This window comes from Dromiciops gliroides, chromosome X (genome assembly GCF_019393635.1).
Source record: "Dromiciops gliroides isolate mDroGli1 chromosome X, mDroGli1.pri, whole genome shotgun sequence".
Classification (NCBI taxonomy): domain Eukaryota; kingdom Metazoa; phylum Chordata; class Mammalia; order Microbiotheria; family Microbiotheriidae; genus Dromiciops; species Dromiciops gliroides.
The window spans coordinates 41811042-41834772 of NC_057867.1; the positions used below are offsets into that span (position 1 = coordinate 41811042).

The 23731-nt window shown below is 38.7% G+C and overlaps 1 protein-coding gene across 4 annotated transcripts in view; it reads right to left on the minus strand.

Annotated features, from left to right (window-relative positions):
* Positions 1–23731, minus strand: part of TENM1 (teneurin transmembrane protein 1) — an 895908-nt gene that overhangs the window by 161515 nt on the left and 710662 nt on the right. For all 4 annotated transcript variants that reach the window (XM_043974016.1, XM_043974015.1, XM_043974017.1 and 1 more), the window contains 3 exons: positions 3525–3710; positions 2462–2485; positions 447–593 (listed from right to left, as the gene is read on the minus strand). In XM_043974016.1, the coding sequence (XP_043829951.1) occupies positions 447–593; positions 2462–2485; positions 3525–3710 (357 nt within the window). The remainder of the gene's footprint in view (positions 1–446; positions 594–2461; positions 2486–3524; positions 3711–23731) is intronic.

Consider the following 23731-nt stretch of genomic DNA (forward strand, 5'->3'; position numbering starts at 1 on the left):
ATACAGGGGCCTGGAGGACCTGCATTTTGAATCCCAGACTCTCAGAAGCCATCTAGACCAACCTGTATCTGAGCAACCTGTGCTCACTAGTACTGGGTGTTTGAGATGGGGCTTCTTGTTTGTTTGTGGTTTTATTTTAGCTCTACTGCTTTGGCAATTTCTTCTCCAAAAAGCAAAACTATCTAGAAAAATAAAACAGAACAGATTCTGCATACAGATGAAGACATGGATGAATAACACAAACACTTGGCACTTCTATTCAGTACAAGTGAATCAGCTTGTACAAGTGAATTCTGAACAAAATCCCCTATTTCAGCCCTTTGTTAATGATACCAGCTCCTACTCTTGGTCAGATTGGGCACTATTGTGCTGTGATGTTACTGTTGTGACAAGAAGGGTCTTTTTCCTTAAAAACCTTAAGGAAGTGATACAGAAAAATAAAATACCTCCATCATTGTCCAGGCTGTCTCCACAAACCATTTCCATGACAATGTTGCATCCTGAACCACTCCAGCCCACCTGACATACACAGTGCCAACCATTCTGATCCAGCGTACATCTCCCATTTCCAAAGCACAGCCCTGGGCAACCATCTGGAAAAAGAGCAGAGGGAAACAATAACCAAGATGTCTGAATGGGAATGGCCAACAATGATCTATCTGCCTATGGGGATATGGCTTATCATGTGGGCTCCATTAAGATGAAGTATTGAATAAAAGCAAGAGCATCTTGCTCACTTGCAAAACCTTCCCAGGGAACTTGTTATTCCTTACTCTGCAGTACTTTCCCTTGGAGATCCAATTAAGCATTATTAATGCTACCCCCAATTCCCAATATATGATTCAAATTGGATGAAAACTGTGGCAGGAGCAAAAATAGGCTTTTTAGTTTCTTTTTGAAAACTCATCTCCTCATTTCAATCAAAATTGGATCAATGATGTAAAGTCTGGTTATGGTGAATGTGTTGGAAAAAAAAGACCGTCACTTCTCTCAACAGTTACCTCCCTCCTGTGACTTACCCATTCCTGGCCTTTCCCTTTCTTTGTGTTGCTTCAGCCCTGCTCACACAACTGCTCATAAGGATGTTGCCTTCACATTTATATAAGTTTTGTTTCATGGCCTTTTGCCTCCTCTCACCAAGACTGCCAGTTACTTGCAGGGAGATTTGTGTCTTCTCCCTCTCAGGCATGCTATTGAGCATCTAGCAACATGTTACATATGCACAGAGTTGTGCTAAAGGAATCATTATATGTCAAAAGAATATCTAATTTCTATACTAAAAGGTGAATGGGATAGCCAGAGTCAGGTGTGAACATCTCTGCCATCATTCCTTTCCAATGCTATCCATGAAACTTCCCCAAGGAAGACATTTTTAGCTGGCGTTTGTTCTCCAGGAATGCTTTGTTCTCTGTTCCAGAAGTGATATCCTTCCATAGGTGGACTCCCTCTCTTTTCCTACCAAAATGTCAGCTAGGAACTTGCCCCTATCCTGGGAGCCCAAATGTACTTTTCAGGGAAGAAGGGGAATGTGAGTGAAAGAGGGAGGAAGAAATAGTGTCTTACTGCGAGTGGAAATTTTTTCCTGTCTTCTTGCAACATGGGAATGAGTCTGAATTATTTTTGGAGACAGTCCAACCACCACTACCTTCCTGTACATTTTAGTCTTCAACAACTTAACATTCATCTATCCACAGAAGAAAATATAAGAGCATAAAAGAAGAAAGAAGTCCCTAGGTATTGTGGTCAGTACAAGTAACACAGGAACCACCTTCAAACATCCTTTCAAGCAACCGTTGGGGGACAAAGGAAGACAAATCTTCCTTAAAGCTATAAAAAATTTAAAAAATTTCCATAGTTGGTTGCTAGGTGAAGATAGTAAGCTGTATATGCAGCACTCCCAAAAGGTGATGCAGGTTGAAAATATATAAATTTTAGGTGTGTTTAGATGCCTTCATGGATAAGAAACCCATAACAGATTTTGAAAGGGACACTCCCGATATTTTAGGTATCATCCTCGACATTCTGATGTTGATGTCAGGGAGGCTGCTCTATGACCTACTACCCCAGGGAATGTTTCTTTAGGCCCTCTTAAGGGATAGATGAGAGTTGGGGAATGTTCCAGCCAGTCAGCAGAGTATGTAAACTTGTGCTGGTCACATTCATATCACTAAGAAAGGACCCTAAGATCTATCTAAATCTACATCTTTGAGTTTGTCCCTTGTTCACATCTGAGTCTCTCTTGCACTCAAGCAAAGAAGAATGGCAAGGCCAGAGATGGGGCCCTTGTGCTGCCTATAAGCTCACTATTTGCTATGGCAAACAAATGTCTTTTTAATCTTGGAACATTCAACTTCCTTTTTGGCATGTCTTAGTTAATCTTGAACCCAGAAATATCACAGGTTGCTTCAAGTGAAAGGTACATGCATGTTTTATGTTATAATGCTGGCGAGAAAAATCTTACCTCGGACAGCATCTAAGTAGTGAGCTAAAACAGGAAAAAAACAAAAAAAGAAGAATGGTTGAATAAATTTCTGAGAAACCAATGGTGTGTTTGTATGTGTGGTGTGGTGTGGTGTGTGTGTGTGGTGTGTTCGTGCGTGTGCGTGTTTGTTCTAACGGTTTACCATCTGTTGCCTTGTAGGAGAATTGTAAACTGTGAAGTGCTGAAATGATGACTTGTCACCCGTGGGTGCTGACGCCGGGCTGTGTGGGGGGTGGGGGAGGGAAGAGATGAATGGCATTTAGGAAAGAAACCCAATTAGGCTCCTTCAAAATGTCATATTTCATTAAAAATGTCATCTTAGTTATATCTTCTGGGAAAAAGACCAGCTTGGGCATCTTTTTGGTGATAGCTTTAGAAGGGAATATTTGTGAAAACAACTTTGGTTATCATTGGGATTTAAATCTCACCCATCTTCACCATTTTCATCAATCTTAAATGTTTTCTATAGTCATCATAGACAAGATTATACCTTTTGTAGAGTGGAAATTCAATTTAAGATGTTATATACACATAAAGTGAGTGAGTGTGTGTGTGTGTGTGTGTGTGTGTGTGTGTGTGGCTACCCTAAGGGACTTAGGACAAACCATTCTCCTTACTTGAAAAACAATTTAAACTAGTTTCCTGTTGATAGAGGGTCTAGAATAAATTTCATCTGTCTTAAAGGTAACATATCAATATATACACTTACCTTTTAAAACAGCCTAAGCCAATGAAACAACCTGGGTTTTTCAAAATGGAAAAAGGTGAGGACATTCCCCTTTCCTAACAAAAGACACAGTCCCATTGATTAAGACATGTGAAGAACCCCAAACACTTTAAAAATAGGGACTAGGAGGAGTATTGAAACACTGAAATAAGATAGAGTCTTCTCAGTCAAGGAGAATATGTGAAATGGGAGCTTAAATTCATAGGACTTTTATCCTTTATGCTAGGCAACACCCATGCCCTTAAAGCTTTCTATGAGCCTGCTATTTAATTAGTGAGGTTGGTTTATTGTGTCCTACAGTATCATGATACTTACCAATAGTACAGTGGTCTCCTTCCCATCCTGGACTGCACTCACACTTTCCATCTCTGCAGTGCCCATGCTCAGCACAGTGAGAAGGGCAAGTACGCTCCTCACAGGTGGGTCCTACCCAGCCTTCTTCGCACTGGCAAATTCCCCTGGAGCAGACTCCATGGCTACCACAATCCATGGTGCAGAGCTCTGTTGGAAATTCAAAAGACCAAACACTCTTATCCTGATCTATTTTATTAAGACCCATCTTGACTTCCATTCAGAGAGACAACTAGTACTGGGCAAATGAGACCATGCCCAGGGTAACGGTATAGGAAGGATCACTTCCTCTTCCTGCCTCAGTGACTGGCATCATCTCCGTGTCAGTTTCTACCTACACATTCAATAAAATGCAACTTCCCCCCGAGCCATCCCAGGGTCCCATATTCATGGTATCCTGTTTTTAGGGCTTGTCTTTTTCCCAACCCCAATGAGAACATGAAGGGAATGGACCACTTTGTCTGGGGAGACTGAATCTGCTGTGAAATCGTCCTCTGCTCCTATTCCTGCACTGCTCCCTCCTGCTAACTGAGCTTATCCTAGGTGTGATCATTTTTAGTTGTAGCACTGTTTCCATTCCTCTTTAAAAAGGAATTATAATTTCCTAAGGTTCCATATGTATGTACAACATGGAAAATTTAAAAAATCTTGCAAAGAACCATAGTAGTCAAGTGAATTTGCCAAAGAGCTCTCTGTGTTGGAAGTTACATCTCTAAAAATCAAATAAAATCTGAAATCCAAACTGAGTTGGGAAAGTTGGGAAAAAGATAATAACACTCAATGTTTAGCAATGAAGCTGATGCCAAACAAACATCGAGTGAGCTTCATTAAAAATTCATTAAGAACGCCAAGCAGGGTGCAGGGAGTTTATGATGTTATAATAAATCATTGAAAAAACAGGAAATACACCCAATGCTTCATTCAGGAAGGCAAGTTCTACAATGGAAAAGATGTTAACTTTTTAATAAAATCCACCATATATAAAAGGTGAAGCTGTCAATGATGGCAATCAGCCTGTTTCTCTAATCAAACTAACAATATTTGCATTTAGTTTAAGCATTTAAAATGACTCTGAATTGATTAAAAAACTCCCAGCCTTCTTATCTTGAAATGCCATTCAATATTGAGTTAATGTCCTCACAGCGGGTACTAGTACTCTAGCTGTAGGTACCCTCTCCTCTTCTCCCTTACCTTTTTTCACCCCCATCATTGACAATCTGAATAATAAATTAGGATAGTTTGGGGTCTGATATACTTCATGCTGGAGGATGACAGCTGCTCTGGGGACTTGCTGAAAAAATATACCAGTCCTTTGGTACAGTGAATTATACCTCTTTGTATGGAAGAAGGCAAGTGGACTATTTTTCCTAGTTTTAGGCTGAAAGGTATAGGAGAAGAAAGGGAGGGAATAAGTGTTTATATAATGTTGACTGTATGCCAGGCACTGTGCTAAGTAAGCACTTTTATTTCTTTTTTGCAGGGCAATGAGGGTTAAGTGACTTGCCCAGCATCAAGTGTCTGAAATCATATTTGAACTGGGGTCTTCCTGAATCTAGGACCGGTGCTTTATCCACTACAGCACCACCTAGCTGCCCCTAAGTACTTTTTTACAAATATTATATCACGTGGGCCTCACAACAACCCTGGGAGGTAAGTGTTATTATCATCCCCATTTTACAGTTGAGGAAACTGAGACACAGTGACTTGCCCGGTGTCATGTGGCTAGTAAGTGTCTGAGACAAGATTTGAATGCAGGATTTCCTGTATCTAGGTCTAGCACTCTATCCACTGTGTTATCAGCTATCTCTAGGTCAGGAAACTCGTAATTCTACTCTAAGAAGGGGGAAGCTTGGTGGGAAATTATTAGCAGTATGGCCTCATAAAACAGTGATAAGAAACAGAAGAAAAAAATCAAGTTTACAATAAATTTGGTGAGAGATCCAACTAAGAAAAATGATTCTGAGGGCATTTTAGGGTGAAAGTGAATGAAAGACAACAGAGCAAAAAAGGAAATCTCTATAAAGGTTGTGATAAACTCTCATTTCCAACAATGACACAAGTTAGCACACTTAGATCCCAATGTCATGATCCCTCATGTGATACATGAGGGAGAAACATCTAATCCACAAACATACAGAGCATCTTAGATGAAGGTGAGAGAAGACAAAAGGCAGGCTTGTACAAATGACATTCCATGAGAAATCTCTTTAGAGCCCCAGAGTTGGCTGAAAAGTAGAGAGAATATTGGATTTGGCTACTTATTGTTTGGTGATTTTTTGCCTTCAACTATCTCCTTTAGGGAAAGAGCTCTTAATTCACTATCTCTGTATCCAGATTCTCTTCTGAACTCCAGATTCACATTTCAAACCAACCCACTTGAACATCTTAACCTAAATGTCTTGCTGGTACCTGTACCTCAAGCACCTCCCAGAAGCACAATAACTCAAAGGTCAGAAGATAACTCTAGATGTTTCTGTTTGAATAAGAATCACCTCAATGAAAATCCCTCCCACTAAGTGGGTATCCAGTCTCCAGGTGAAGATCTTCAAGGGAGGGTAGTCCATTGTCCTTTGGAATTACTCTAATTATTAAGCAATGTAATATAGTGGATAGTGCGCTAGGAAGACTTGGGTTCAACTCCACCTTTAAACCTTCCTAGATGTGAGACCGTGGCTAACTCACTTAACTGTTCTCAGTGTCTAAGTGATTTGTCTAAAGCCACAAAGGCAGTGGCACAGATGGGATGTAAGCCCAGGCCTCTCACTCGAGAGTTACTGTGCCACACTGCCTTTCTAGAAATCTTCTCTATGAAGACACAGTTGGTTGGTTGGTGGAGGGAGTTTCCTAAATTGATAAAAATCACGGATCTTTAGGGGAGTAAATGGTAAAGAAAAATTATTTTATGTAAACCCTGAATTTGTCAGGGCTGCTGAACTTGACTGGAGGAAGTCAGACAGCTGTGCTGTCTATTCCAAATTTATTCCAGCCACAATTCCACCTAAGACCTTTCTGTAGCATGTGAATCCTCTGACACATCCACCATAGTAGCTGCTTTAAGCTTTCTCTTTTCAAGCTACCTACAACAACCTTTCCCACTCCCTCTCTCTTTGTTTTTGCGGGTCAATGAGGGTTAAGCGACTTGCCCAGGGTCACACAGCCAGTAAGTGTGAAGTGTCTAAGGCCGAATTTGAACTCAGGTCCTCCTGAATCCAGGGCCGGTACTTTATTCATTGTGCCACCTAGCTGCCCCCCCCACCCCCTGCTTAGCAAAAATCTTCACCTCAATCTTCAAAAGTAACTGAGGTATAGTGAACTCCTTCTCTCCCATTCCACACGTTAGACAACCTCAGTATCATATCTGCTCCTCTCCTCCTTTTCTTCAGTTTAGGAGGACGAGATATGACCCTCTCCTTGCCAATGTCTACCTTTCTATTTAAGCCTTTGATCTCATCCCCTTCTGTCTAGTCTGGGAGCTTGTCCCTTTGATCATCCCCTCACTACTCCTACTTTTCAAACTCTTCATCTATTGCCTTATTCCCTGCTGCCTAAAACATGCTCCCCATCCTTAAAACAGCATACCTTGACCTTACTATCCTCTCAGGATATTGTTTTATGTCTAGTTTTCACAGTCAAATTCCTAGAACAAGCCATCTACATTTGTCTCCAACTTTCTAACTTCCCACTTTCTTCATCCCTTATAATTTGGCTTCTGTCCAAAACTGCTCCAAGATCACCATGATCTCTACTACAATGTCTAAGGGCTTCTTCTCAGTCCTTATCTCTCTTGACCTCTCTGTAGTGTTTACCCCTGATGAATTTTCTGGATCTTTTCACCTTGAGTTTTCATAAAACTGTTCTCCTACCAAATTTCTATCTGACTCTTCTCAGTATTCAATACAGGATCATCTTCCATAGCCCATCCTCTAGTCATGGAAATATCCCAGGGTTCTGTTTCTGGGCTCTCCCCTCTTCTCTTTCTATATTCTCTTTCAATGGGTGATTTCATTTGCTTCCACATATTCAACTATCATCTTTATGCGGATTCCCAAATCTACAAATCTAACTCCCATATTTCTCCTGAACTCTGGTATCACATAGCCAACTTCCTGTTGGACACTTAGGCCTGACTTTCCTTTAGGTATCTCAAACTCATCATGCAAAACAGGTAATTATTTTTTTCCCTCAAGATCTTCCTCATAGCATTCTCATTTTTGTCAAGGGCAAATACTCTGCTTGGTGTCTTTTCACTGCCTTTCCTTTAGGGTAAAATATGAACCTTTCTATCTGGCATATCAAATCTCTGGAAATGCCTAGCTCCTTTCAAGACAGAACTTCAGCACCACTTCCTTCTAGAAGTCTTTCCTGATTCCATCGAAATTGAGGCCATGCCCTCCACCCCCACCCATTCCATGTAATTTTGTATATGGCCTGTGTTCATTGATGTCTGTAAACAAGTCATACCCTCTCAGCAGGATACAAAAAACTTACATCCTGGTACACAGGAGGATGCACTTCATAAACGAGCAGTAAGTGATTAACAATTGTGGTTGCTTCCTCTGGATGTTTTCTAGCTTATCAATACAATATCCTTCCTAAAACGTGGGACCCAGGGTTGAACATGATACTGTAGATGTGCTCTGACCAGGGCTGAGGAGAGTGAAACTAGAACCCAATTGGACAGCCCCTAATTGGCAATAGTGGGCTATTACCATATATTCTGAGCCTAGTAACATATGGTGTAAGCAGAGAAAAGCATGGTATTATTTCTTGGTCAGCATTGTTGTTTTTCAGTCACACCTGATTCTTCTTGAGCCCATGTGGGGTTTTCTCAGCAGAGATACTAGAGTGGTTTTCCATTTTCTTCTCCAGCTCATTTTACAGATGAGGAAACTGAGGCAAACAGGGTGAAGTGACTTGCCCAGGGTCACAAAGGCCAGATTTAAACTCAGGAAGATGAATCTTCTTCACTCTAGGACTGGCACGCTATCCAGTGTAATGCCCCCTAGGTGCCCCTGGTCATTATTAAATATCCAAAATTAGAGAGGGATGTGTGTGTGTGTGTGTGTTTTTATTACGAGGCTGCCAGGGAATGGAGTAGAGGTGAAAAGGACTGGATATCACCTACTTATTTTAAAATGGTTTTTTCTCAATTTCACTAGGAAGAACAAAAGTCAGGAACTTCAAAGAAACCAGGAAAAAAGATGAAAAAGAAATAGTTTTAGCAGTATCAGACCTTAAACTATGTTATAAGGTGAGAGAATTGTTGAAGTGTAAAACAGGTATTTTTGATTATTTTAAATTCAGTTTTTCTTGTATAAATAAAATCTATCAACCCAAGAATAGAAGGAATGAAGAAAACTGGGAAAAAACCTTTTATGGATAATCTCTCAGATAGGATGTGACTGAGTTGGAATGTTGTGGTATAGGAGATGATGAGCTGGTTGACTTGGAAAGGCATGGAAAGACTTGGAATTGTGAAGGAAGATGCTATCCACCTTTAGAGAAAAAGATGATAAGTGGATTTCCACATACATATGTGTATAAGTATATGTAAGTACATATGCATGAATATATATATACACACATGCATATACACATATACATACACATATAGATGTATATCTCCGCCCTTAACTGCAGCCTTCTTTAGGGTCAGGGAGGGATGAAAATAATAAAGTTAAAAGTACACAGCATGGGGCAGCTAGGTGGCACAGTGGAAAGAGCACTGGCCCTGGATTCAGGAGGACCTGAGTTCAAATCCAGCCTCAGACCCTTGACACTTACTAGCTGTGTGACCCTGGGCAAGTTACTTAACCCCAATTGCCTCACCAAAAAAAAAAAAGTACATAGCAGAAAACAAAAGAAAACCAACACGGAAGCAAAGAAAATCTGGGCAGATGTGAAAATAATGTGTAGTATATATGATATAGGTTTTCTTGAAATAGAACTTTATTGTTTTATATTGATCCTCTTCTATGTTCTGCTGTGTACATAGCAATATTTTTACCTTTTCTCATTTTGTATTTAAGTTTAAAATTTTAAAAAATTACAAAAAAGAAAATTGCATAAGAAAGAAAAAAAATCTCCTATAAAAGGATCTAAAATAATAGGAATAAAATGATGCCCCCATTTTTCTCATAATCATTTGACATAATTTTAGAAATGCTAGATTTAGCAATGAGACAAGAAAAAGAAATTTAAAGCATAAAGACTAGCAGAGACAAAATTAATCCTCTTTGCAGACAACACAATGGTTTACTTAGAAAACCCCTAAGAATCAATAAAGAGACTAAGTGGAAAAAATTAAAGGCTTTAGTAAAATAGGAAGATATTATATATCTATATATACATATACAAATATATATATTTTTTTGGCCTTTCTCAATAGTAAAAACAAAACGCAGGAGGAAACAATGAAAAGAGAAACTACAAAACTACAAACTTCAACAAAATTACAAAATGCTGAATATATGTGGGAGTCAATCTACAAGAAACACAAAGACATATACTACAACTGCAAAATACAGTTTAAGGAAATAATTAAAAATAAATTGGAGGGGTAGTCATTATATATAGTAAGACCACGCTAACATAATAAAACAATAATAATAACTAATTTAATTTGCAGATTTAGTTCTAAAATAGTCAAGGTCAAAGAGGTGCTTTATAGAGCTAGAAAAAATGTCAAAATTTATTTGGAGGAACGAAAGGCATAGAATCTCAAGGGAAAAAATTTTAAAGTATGGAATGAAAAGGAAGTAACAATTCTAGACCCAAAATTACAATACAAAAAAGCAGCAATCATCAAAACTATTTTGTAATGGTTAAAAATGTAGGTCAGTTGAATGGACTAGACAAAGAATTAGAAAACTTAAATAATTAATCAATTAATAAGTTAATTAAACTCACTGTAATTAAACCCAATAATTCAATATTTAAGAAATCTAAGAATATAATAAGCTGCATGGAAAAGAATACCCTGACACAAACTGCTGGAAAAATTGGAAAACTATTTTTTTGGACAAAAATTAGGTTCTGACCAATACCTTATACTATATACCACAATAATAAACTCAAAATGGATTTGTGATCTGAACGTACCTGCTTATATGATTTTTAATTTTTAATTTTTTGGGGGGCGGGGCAAAGAGGGTTAAGTGATTTGCCCAGGGTCACACAGCTAGTTAAGTATCAAGTGTCTGAGTCTGGATTTGAACTCAGGTCCTCCTGAATCCAGGGCCAGTGCTTTATCCACTGCACCACCTAGCGGCTCCCTATGGTCATACGATTTTTTTAAAATTAGAAGATAATTTCACAGCTACGTCTAAGGAGAGAATTCTTAAGCTCAAAAATGGATATGAGAGTTTATTCACAAAGATAAAATAGATAATTTTACTTACAAGAAACCAAGAAACTTTTGCATGAACTAGGACAAAAAGGAAAAGTATTGACTGGGGGAAAATATTTGTTTCAAATTTCCATGATAAGTTCTTAGTTTCCGATATATATTTATATATAGAGAGAGTGAATAAACACAAATATACAAGATTAAAAGTCATTTCCCTGTAGATAAGTAGGCCAAGGAGACGACGATTTTTCAGAAGAAGATTACAATTAATAACCATATGAAAGAGTATTCTAAATCACTAAAAAAGTAATGCAAATTTAAAAATTCAAGGTTTTACCTTATACATGAAATTTGGAAAGATAACATGGAAATAGTCAATTTTTGAGGGGTTATGAGAAGACAGGAAAACGAATACATTGTTAGCATAAATGAGAAATTAGTCCAATTATCCTAGAAAACAATTTGGAATTATGCTAGCAATGTGATTGGAAACAAAGTTAGTGAGCATTTATGATATATTAATGTGATACAGTATTACTATGCTATAAGAAATCTTGATTATAAAAAACAGAGAAGTACATAAAGACTTATGAGGAGGGAAGTAAAAAGTACCAAGAAAACAAATATACACAATGATCACAAAATGAAAATGGAAGAACAATAACAATAAAAATTCAAAACTGAACCCTGAAAAAGAGTTGCAAAAAATGCAGAGATGAAAGACCATGTATATGGAATTTTATATATGTATATATATATAAGCAGACATATTTAATATGATATAGAAATCAAATACATCAATAAAAATAAGAAAAAATTTAAAGAAGAATGAAAAAGAACCAATTTGAACTTCCCTATTTATTCTCCAGAAGTCCATCCTTTGGACAGCATTATTCTAGTGTTTGAGAACCAAAAGGAAGACTAAAGCACTTGGGATTTTTGTACCTCAGGCAGTTTGCCAAAGAAGTTTTAGCAAAAGAAAGTCTGAGCGACTGAGAGCCCTTAGATTTTCATTCCCATTATAAAGAGGGGTTTTAAAAATGTGATTAAACAAATATTACATTTCAGTTCAGAGAAACTTGATTAAATATTCCTTCCATTTTATAGTAAGCAGGGTGGTGGTGTGGAAAGATTAGTAATCAGAGGACCCGTATTCAAATCTAGGCTATTGCAGGGATCTTGGTCAAGCCACTCTTCCTCTCTTGGCCTCAGTTTTCGCCAACTGTAAAATGAGACAGTTGTACTGGATGATATCTAAGATTACTTATAGCTCTAGATCTATGATTCTATGAACCATCCCCTCCATACACCTAGGAGCTATGTTTTTCGTAATGCAGCCTGAGAAGGCAATGCTTTGTTTTGACAGCCATATCCTACTGGTAACTCATACTAAGGTTACAGTCCATTAAAATCTCTAGATAGCTTCCAGATGTACTGAAGTCTAACCAAGTTTGCCCATTTTATACTTATGAAATTGATTTTTTGAACCAAGAGTGAGATTTGACTTTTACTCCTCTTAAATTTCTTCTTAAGACATTAAGGTTTGATTCTCAAACAGTAGAATAATGCTGCCCAAAGGATGGAGATGACATATATACAATGATCATGAAAATGTAAATGGAAAAATAATAACAATAAAAGTTTAAGTCATTTGCAAATATGATAAATATGCAGGTTCTACTTTTTGCTAAGTCACTGATAAAAGTGTTAGGCAGGACAGGATGAAGTATAGATACTCAATTCGAATGTACATGGACCTTTTGGACCCATGCTCACTTCAGTTATTCAGAATGGTATTGAATATATCTAAATATATTATTGTCTTTATATATATATATATATATATATATATATATAAAGACAATAATATATATATATATATATCCATCTTTCTCCCAAGAAGAGCATGTCAATTACTGTCGAATGTTTTGTTAAAATCTAAGTAAACTATAGCTATGGAATCCCCCTGACCTACCAGTCTAGTAACCTGTCAAAATAGGAAATGAAGTTAGTCCGTGATGATCTGATCTAGATGAGGTCATACTGGCTGTTATGATTGTTGCTTCCTTTTCTAGATGCTCACTGACCATCCCTTCTACGCTATGTTTCAGAATTTTTCTAGCAGTTTATATCAAGCTTACTAGCCTCTAATTTGCAGATTTCATTTTCCTCCTTTTTCTTAAATATTCCAATTTTGCATGACACACAGTTTAATAAATGCATTTTGAATGAATAGATATGAACTTAATAAATATTTGCTGAATTAATTTATGGATGAATGGAACTGGAGGGAAGAATTAAAGGTGTATTGTGATAGTTGGAAATGAAGGGGCTCACATCATATGGCTATCTTCTCAGTAAAACAAGAGATAAAAGGGCACCTGTGAAACATCAGAGGAGAACTAAATAGTTTAAGAGAACTGTGTTTAGTAACAGACCATGACTATGTAATTAATCACTAACTCTAACCAGGCATTTTATAACATATCCCTGATCACAGAGGAGACTACATGAAAGGACATGGGGAGATTAGCACAAATCCTTTCCCACCACCATCTCAGAGCACTTGTCCTACTGATGGTGGGCTAGGATTATCATTTTATACAAAGGGTGACACGTAGGCAGATGGCTGTGTCCTAAAGTCATGCTACTTGGTCTACCTAGATACTAGGGGAGCCCCCTATAGCAGGGCTTGCTAGTGCATGGACACCAGTGTTTGTGTGTTTGTTTGTTTGTGTGTGTGTGTGTGTGTGTGTGTGTGTGTGTATACACTTTATGAGGTAGAATAATTGCACTGGAGAAGTCTTCAGGAGCAATCACTTACAACTATGATAAACAACCGGAGTTGACCTTAGCAAGCAATGCATTTCAGGCAGTGGTAGAGCAGTGTTAGCAAGGACTATAAATAGGAAGGAATCTGGGACAAGTGAGCTGGGTGCTGAAAAGAAAGGCACTAAGAAAAACCAATGGTACAATGGTTCTTCTAGCCCCATGCTGGGAGGTGACCTTGGGGCCAGAATCTGGGGCTCTGATAATGTCTGGGGAGTATCTCGAAGGTGGAGATGAGGAGCTTTTTTAGGGTCCCAGCAGTTAAGCATTTGACAGATGGTAATAAACCCACTGGCTCTCCTCTGAGGGAGCAAATGGGTTAGGCTTGGCTGTACAGTACAGATGTACTGGTCCTTGTACCTGTGGGTATTGGGCCAAGTCCCTGCTTGAATCCTTACTTCAAAGGTCCATGAGAAATGAAACTTTGGAGGACTGCTGCACCGATCAAGCAAATAGGGTGAAATCTTAACTCGCATGTACACTCCCTTCTCCTCAATGCAAAGCCTGTGCCAAAGTGTAAGGCACAACTCCAACTGTGAATGCCAAGTTTCAATGTGCTAAGTTAGTGCCCAGATAGGAAGCTGCTTTCCTGTAAATGAGATTCACCTGAGAAGTACATTACCATCAGACAGGAAACATATCAAACAAAGAATATCTGTCACTCTCAATGGTCAAAGCCCTGCACTGTTTCTGGTCCTGAATGGTGTTTCTAGACCAGCTAGAAACTGTTTATCCATCACAATCTTCTTTAGTTGGAGGGGGATAGGAAGAACAAGATAACAGATGTTGACAACTGTATGATTTACAACAGGTGAAGTCGAATGGTATTGTGCTCTAATGTATTTGTCTCATGAATAGTTCTATTCTATGTCTACTATTTTCTATCTGGTTGAAAATATATTAACATTACAGGGCTGCAAAAAATGACAAAAGAATGCTAAAATATAAACATTCTTCTCTGAAAATGTATTGGAAAGGAACATGAAAAATATAAGCAGACTTTAAAGTTCTATTGAGACATTTCATTTTTAATAAGTTTCTTTCTCCATGCCAACAATGAACAACACTTGTATAAATTGAACTTGGATATAACAGGAGCATTTCTTTGTTGCATACCGACAAAGAACAATTTGATTAAACAGTAAATCCTTCAGAGTCCTGCTCAGAGACATTTCCCTGAGATTTACTTTTTAGACAAAAATCTCTCAGCAAAGTAAATTTTTTTCCTTGTGCCTTCCTAGCACATTGGCAATGCCCAGTGTTAGGCAGCAATGGCAATGATACTAGGGCACAAGAATAAATTTCTAAATAAGCTAGCTCCTAAGAAATACATCTACATAAATACTGCAGATATATTTTCTTTTTCTTTTTCCACATTATCCATGTTGTAGGAAAGGTAAGAAAAATAATAAAGAGAAAAAATATGCTTGAATCTGTACTCTGAGTTAATCAGTTCTCTCTTGGGAGGTGGATAGCGTTATTCATCAGGAATACTTTGGAACTGTTGTTAATCAGAATTACAAAATCTTTTACAGGTGATTATCTTTATCACGTTACTGTGTAAATTGTTCTCTTGGTTCTGCTCACTTCACTTTGTAACACTTCATAGGAATCTTCCCAGGACTTTCTGAAATCATCTCCTTCAACATTTCTTACACCACAATAGTGTTCCATCACATTCATATACCATAACTCATTCAGCCATTCCCTAACTGGCGAGTAGACCTTCATTTTTCAATCGTTTCCAACCACAAAGAGAGTATTATAAATATTTTTGTACATATGGGTTATTTTCCTTTGATCTCTTTGGGAGAAAAGTTCTAGTAGCAAAGGTATGTATAGTTTTATAGCCCTTTGAGCATTATTCCAAATTATTCTCCAGAATGGTTGCACTAGTTCACAGCTCCACCAAGATGTTCATCATTCTATTTTCCCACATTCCCTCTACCATTTGTCATTTCCCTTTTCTGTCATTTTTGCCAATCTGATAGATGTGAAGTAGCCCCTCAGAGGTGTTTTGATTTTGATCTCTCTAATTATTAGCGATTTAGAACATTTTATATGACTACTGGTAGCTTTGATTTCTTTTTTCTGAAAACTGCTTGTTCATATCCTTTGACTACTTATCAACTGGAGAATGGCTCTTATTTTTGCAAATTTGGTTCAGTTCTCTATATGGTTGAGAAATGAGATCTTAGAGAAACTTGCTATAAAAATTCATTTCCCAGTTTCCTACTTTTTTTCTAACTTAGGATGTACTGGTTTTGTTTACACAAAACTTCTTAATTTAATGTAACGAAAATTATCCATTTTACCTTCCATGATCCTCTGCAGATACTTTTTCAGTATGTATACTAAAGTTCAGTACATTGAACATGAACAAAGAAAAGTTCCAATGGGAAAATGGCCAAAGGTAATGTCAGGGTCTAAAAGAGAACAGGTGGTACACTTCTAGGAATTCAGGAAGAAAGTGTGAAGAAAAGTAGGAAGTAGAACCCACTGGAATCAAATACATCATTCCTCATTTTTTCACCTCGATTTTAGATGAACTGTTGGTGGGGGAATGCTAAGAGTTACTTCCTTGTTCTATGTACTAATATGGTTTAAAGTGGTAGGCAGATAACAATTAGGGTGACATTACTAATTACAGGTTGGGTCAAGGCAGTCAAGACTTCAAGGATTTAGGAAAGTACTAAAGTCAACCAGCCTGATATATAGGGGAGGGCTTGGGAGAGAGGAAAGATCACTTGCTCTGAACTAAATATTTTTATTCACTAATTTAATAAATGAAGAAATATTGGAAAGATTCATTACATTATTAGATCCCCTTACTCAGATGCAGAAGAGAACATGCCAGCTCATTATTAGCTCTGAAGATGACAGAATCTTTTGCTAGATCTCCATGTAGTGGGAGGAGACCTGGAATTGGAAATGGTAAACATAGATTCTGGGCTCCAGCCTACAGATAACAATTGTGTGACAGTATATATGCTTGAGCCTCATATTCCTCATCTAACTCATAAGGTTGTGATCTCTAGTAAGATAAGATATGGTATTGAGTCTTATAATGACAAAATTCCACATAAAGAGAGGTGATCGAAATGTTGAATAATCTGCTCTTAAGAAAATGACTTCTTCCTATCTTCCAATAATATTTAGCACTTAGTGCTTTAAGGTTTCCAAAGATCTTTGCATATATTATCTCATTTGACTTATTTGTGCAACTTTCAAACAGGCAGCTTTAAAAATTGACTACAACCCCACTGCAAAGCCTTTTACACCAACACATATTTGTTTTCACAGTGACTTGTTCATTTCTCCCATAGGCTCACAGGAAGCTGAGGACGTGGAACACAGGTGTTCCCCTTGGCCCTTATTGTCAGCATTGCTGGGCTACTGTGTTGGACCTTAGGAGGATGGTACATGTTTTCCATTTTATAAAGCTCTTAAAATCTCATCTATCCCTCATATCTTGAATTGTTTGGCTAGCTATATTTAGACAAAAATCAAAAGCCTTGGATTAAAACACTTTATTGTAAAATGTTGTTTTTGTCCTTGGTTCTTGAAAAGAACCATGACAGATGTCATGACTTGCAATGAACTGGATTTAAGTGAGAGAGGGATGTGCAAAGTCACCAGCCTCACTTTCTCCTCTGGAGTCATTTGCCTCCAATGGCAAGATATACATCAGGATGACTGAGATGGCCCTGGATGTTTAAGGCAGTTGGGGTTAAGCAATTTGCCCAGAGTCACACAGCTACTAATTGTCTGAGGTCAGATTTGAATTCAGGTGCTCCCAACCTCAGGGCTGATGCTCTATACACATGCCACCTAGCTGCCCCATATGTATAATGTAATGAATAAAAACTAAACAGAAACTATTCCAACTTTCTACAGGCCCCCCTGCCTCTCATTCTTGAGGGCTCTTAGGTAATAAACTTGAGGAATTTAGAGTTCAATCCCATTAGACATTCAAGATGGCAACAGGGCTAATGTTTCATGGGCTCTGGAGAACACATGGTCTGTGATTTTCTTCATAAAGTGATTGGTTTTGCTTTTGTAATTCTGAAATTCCCAAATGTAAAAAAAATCCTGGCCTGGCTCACTAATTCTGAGTCCAAAAAAAAATCCAACTCAGTTTGTTTTTTCACAATAGAAAGCCCCATAATAGAGAAGGAAATCTGGATATTTTCCTTTGTTGATATTATGAATCATATGGATCTAGGGGTAAGTGGAAGAAGGTTGATGATGTAAGTGATTCAAGTCAGACAGGGGGTGGTGTGTGTGTGTGTGTGTGTGTATGTGTGTGTGTGTGTGTGTGTGTGTGTGCGCGCGCGTCTATGTGCATGCATATGCTCACTTAAGCCTAATAAACTTTTTTTCTTAACCAAACCAAACCAAAGTAAAATGGCTCACAAAGGGTCCAAGCACACGCTCTTGATCTCATTAGCTCCATACTCTAACTACTGATAAACTGGAGGCACATGTCCTACTCAACGAAGGACATCATCTTCCCATATAAAGGACAGCACATGCAGGGTATCTGCAATTTGTTCCAATCCCATGAGTAAGCCAGGGGAATACCTTCTCTCTCTCTCTTGCTTCCTGCTTTTCTTCCTCACAAGGAAATGAACATGACTAATACAAGTGCAACCTCTCACATTCTTACAAATCTTTTCCTCCAATCAACCTCAGAATGGACCACAGAGTTCCTTACGTGTCCTGAAGCTCTCTGAGAAGAGCAAGGGATGAGGCCTGGGAGAGCTTAGATTTAAGCCATCTGAGCTTTAAAACACATCTGCTGGTGCACCTCAGTGCAGAAGCAAACACTGTTTGTATGAAGGACATTTTATACTTCCCAAGAAGAACATTCAAGGGAGCTCCTTGGGTTTGTTTTTTGGTACCCTCAGGAAGGCTCCTGGGCTCTCCTACTTAGGCCCTGGGCAATGAGTGGAGGCACAATGACAATGCTACAATTTCTATCCTGCCAGCCATGAGAGGCAGAGGGATGCAGTGTAGACGGGGATGCTGCTTCTGACACTTAAAAGCTATTTGACTATGGGCAAGCTCCTGTAATGATTGGAATGATGCCACCTACTGGAGACTTACTGTAGAAAAGCTCCGCCATGAGGTGAAGGTCTTTGAGGGCAAGACCATGTGTCTTTTCTTTGGCATCAGGAAGTGACGTTTGCTAGTGGGAGGAAGAAGGGGGAGCCTGGCGCTCTGACTCAGGCAGAGAGCGGAGCTAGGAATGCGCTCTCCCTTTAATAGATAGATGAATCTAGGCCTTTCTCTCTCTCTTTACCAAATTCTCATTCTCCTTAATAAATGCTTAAAAGTCTAACTCTTGCTAAAGCTTATAATTTATTGGTGACCACTCATTAGATATTTTAGACAGTTTAGCTAGAATTTTAGCCCTTAACACTCCTAAACTCTGTTCTTCTGAATATTCAGCCATACCACTAGAATAATGGTACTTGGAGAACTTCCTTTACAGGATTATTGTGAGGATTATAATTTAGGTAAAATATAAAACCTATATACACTTTACTGAGTCATTCAATCTTCTACAAGCCTCCAGCAACCTTCTAAGGCTACAATTAACCAGTAGGTCAGAGTGGCTGACAATTAACACTGAAATGTCAGTTAATATTATTGTTTATTTTTATTTCCACAAGTTTTTGTTGTTCTTCTTCAGACTTGGGATTTCCTTGGCTGCCAGTGTGGAAACTCCCTATTATGGCCTTAGAGAGATGCCTGGACACAGTGAGAGGCTAAGTCACAGAACTAGTAGGTGGCAGAAGCTCTCTATCCACTATGCAACACAGACTCTGGCCTCTACAAAGGATGGGAGAAAATCTACCTGCCAGTAACTTCAAAAAGAGCTAGCAGAAACACTAGGATAATGAAAAGATATAGAACTGTCCCAAGTTATGTCAGCAGTCAAGCTAAAGGAGTATTTTTCTTCAGAATTTTATGGGAGTTCTTAATCTGGGATTTGTGAACTGTTTTTTTGTTTTTTGGGGGGTGAGGCTATTGGGGTTAAGTGAGTTGCCCAGGGTCACACAACTAGTACATGTCAAGTGTCTGAGGCCGAATTTGAACTCAGGTCTTCCTGACTCTAGGGCTGGTGCTCTATCCACTGCGCCACTTAGCTGCCCTCGAACTTTTTTTTTAATGTTTTTTTGTTTTTGTTTTTGCAGGGCAATGAGGGATACATGACTTGCCCAGGGTCACACAGCTAGTTAAGTGTCAAGTGTCTGAGGCTGGATTTGAACTCAGGTCCTTCTGAATCCAAGGCCAGTGCTTTATCCACTGTGCCACCTAGCTGCCCCAATTTGTGAACTTTTAAAAAATCATTTTGATAATTGTAGTTTAGTATAATTGATTTCCTTGGTAATCCTATATATTTTATTTTATGCATTTACAAACATTACATAGTTAATTGGTACAGAGGATAAAGCACTGGGCCAAGAATCAGAATGAGCCAAGTTCAAATTTGACCTCACTCTTATTAGCTATGTGACAATGGGCAAGCCATGTGACCACTCTCAGACTCAGTTTTCTCATCTGTGAAATGGAGATGATAATAGTACCTACCTCCCAGGGTTGATGTGAGGATCAAATGATATAATTTTTATAAAGTGCATTGAAAAAACCTTTAATTATTATAAAATGCTATTATTCTTATTCTTTTTTTTCTGAGAAGGTTTCACCAGCCTGCCAAAGGATTGGTAAGTTTTAACAGACTGCCAAAGAGGTGTAGGACACAGAAAAGGTTAAGAACTCCCCTCCTATAAAGGAAAATTCTTATATACCCCCAAATATTTACAGTAACTTTTTGCAGTATCAGAGAAGTAGAAAGAGAGCCCCAATAGGCCCCAGAACATTAATACATTGTCATTGTCAGCAGCTCCCCAGAGGGCACATATGACTGGAATATGCTGTGAGTTTGTCATGTAGTGAGACTGAGATTCAAGAGATGGATAGCCTGCATGCCATGCTGTTAGGCCACAAATATTAAGAAATCCAAGTGACCTCCAGTACCTCCAGATGGACTCCCGAAGGATTATTCATGAAATAAAATGGATAAAGACTATGCAGAATAAGAAGGCATGAGCACATTTATTGGTACTGGTGGAGTGAATGCCATGGAGATCGTAGAGTCATATTATTATTAAGATGCTAAGTATGCTGGCACCCCAAAATGACCTTGGCCCACTTTACTATCTTCTTCATCCACTCCCATCCCAAATCCCAAATCTTAACTTGCCTATTCCCAGTTCTGTTAGCTTAAAATGTTAATATCATTTTTATTCCTGTCTTTTCTCTCTCACACTAGGACCTAGTGATTCTTCTTTTACCATGTTTTCCCTATAGTATCTCCATGATTCTACCAAGATGACCAGTACCCTAACTCAGGAATTCACACCTAAAGTACTGTAAAAACTGATCTCTGTGACTTTAGTCTTGCCCCTTTTCCATATATCCTGAACATTTTACAAGGTTCATTTTCCTAAAGTACAGCTCGGATCATGTTACTCCTTTTTGCCTAAGGAAGCTTAATGTCCTTAGAGTATCACACAAAGCATCGTACAAAATGACCTCTATCTAGTGCTACCTTAAGTCTTCAAGATACTCTAGCCAGAATATACAGCTCCTGTTCTTTGAGAAGACCTTTGTCAACTCTTGTCTTTTGCTCATTCTATTGCCTCCTCCTTGGATGCCCTTCCTCCATCTCCACCAATTGAAATTATACCTGTTTTTTAATATCCAGTCCAAATGCAATCTTTATCAAGATGCCTGCCCTGAATGTGTTCTGAGTCTTTGGGGAGTCAAGGAGAATAGTAGGGACTGGAGGCAGGCACGTGTGCTGAGAAAAAGGAATAGTATGTAGATATTTCAGACTGTGGGTGAGTTTGCTTCATTCCTGTCAAAAGTCAAGAATGCATTAATAAAAGGATGGTTAGTGAGTACCGAGAAGGGGAAGTGATGATCAGTACAAGTCTACATGGGTTCATTAAGAACAAGTCAAGGCGCTAAACTCATTTCCTTTTCTGACAGGGTCACTAAGATCACTACATCAGGGGAATGCTGTAGAAATAGTATGTATGTCGATTTCAGCAAGCCATATGACAAAGTCTGCCATGGTATCCTTGTGGTCATCAGGATGACAGCATAGTTACGTGGATTTGGAACTGGTTGGAGGAGTGTATGCAGAGAGCAGTGATTATAATCCTGATGTCAGTCTAGCAGGACATTTCTAGTGGATTGCCACTATCAATTACTTGGATGAAGAGATGGATGGCATTGGCTAAATGAAATATACCTAGAGGGAGGCGATCAGTAAGGGGAGGGGATTCAAGAATCTGCTAAGGGAATTGAGGGTGCCTAGCTGAAAGAAAAGATTTGGGGACAGAGGATAGAATAGCTGTCTCCAAGTATTTGAAGGGCTCTCCTGTGGAAGAGGAATGACATGTATTCTGTTTGGTCCTGGGAAGGCAGAACCAGGAGCAATTGATGGAAGTTACAAAGAGATAGATTAGGCCCAATATAAAGAAAAAAGACAGCAAACACTAAATGATTTTTAACTGAATTCGACAATTAGAGATGTCGGTAAATGACACGCTATAACTCTGGAGGTAACAAGTTTCCCACCACTGGAGGTATTCAGGTATAGTGTGCATGACTACCTCACAGGGGTGTTGGTGAAAGAATACTCATTCAGATATGTGTTGGAACAGGTAACCTCCAAGGTCACTCACCCCCAAATTTGATATTCTGGACTTCTGTGAGCGATTCATTTCTAGTTCATACGAAGCACAGTCCTATAGCAATTTGCTCTTTCTTAAGGCATTCATTTCAAACTATCTTGTTATGCAGATTTTTTTTTACAGATACATACATTCTTCCCCTCTCGAACATGATCCCCTTAACAACAAAGACTGTCATATTCATCTCTGTTCACCCCAAGAGAGCTGGCACAGGGGGCTTGAATCTACTAAATGCTCAATATTCACTGAAACTATGAATTGATCAATTTAGTACTTGAATCAACCTTAAATTACTTGAATGTACAATATGGGGATCATAAGATTGAGAACTAGACAGATCCTTCAAGATCATGGAATCCCAGGGTTGGAAAGACATTGGAGACTACGTAGTCCAATCTTTACCCTCCACATAGCTGTCAAATCGATATGCCTAAAGTACAGGTCTTGCCATATCACTCCCTTGCTCAGGATGCTTCAATGGCTTCCAGTTGCCTCTGGGAACTCCTCTATGTGGCATCGGAAGCTCTCCATGATGTGGTTCTTTACTCCTTTTCAGTTTGATTTCCGTTACTTCCCTGCAGGTACTCTGTTTCGAAGTGACTTGCTTGCTGTGGCCAGAGAGGTTATGATACAGGTTGTCCCAAAAGCCTTTGCACAGTTTTAAGATTTAATGGTTTAAAACTGTACTAAGGCTTTTGGGACACCCTGAATTTCTTGTCTGTGTACTTGTGCACAGGATGGCCTCCACTGTGGGATGTTCTTCCTTCTCATCTTCACTTAGAATCCATAGCTCACTTCACAACTCAGCTTCACTTTGTTTGCGGTCCACTAAAGACTCCAGATCTTTACTGGGGTCAACTATTATCTCACCATGCTTCACCTCTATTTTGTCCCTTATGAAGTTGATTTTTAAAAAAATACTCCAGTGGTAAAATGTACCTTGATCTTCACTAGGGTCATAGGATCAAAGCTGTATAGGTGGGAAGAATGTTTGAGGTCACTGTTTCCACCCCTATCATTTTACAGAAGGCTAATCTAGGGCCCAGGGAGGGGAAGAGTCTAACCCAATGTCACACGTAGGAACCCAGATCCAGAGCAGGAAAGGACCTCAGAGACAATCTAGCTCAAGTGTCTTCATTTAAAAGAGGAGGGAGCAGGGAAGTGAGGTGACCTGTCCACAGTCACGCAGTAGGAAGTGTCAAAGCTGAGACTCAGACCCA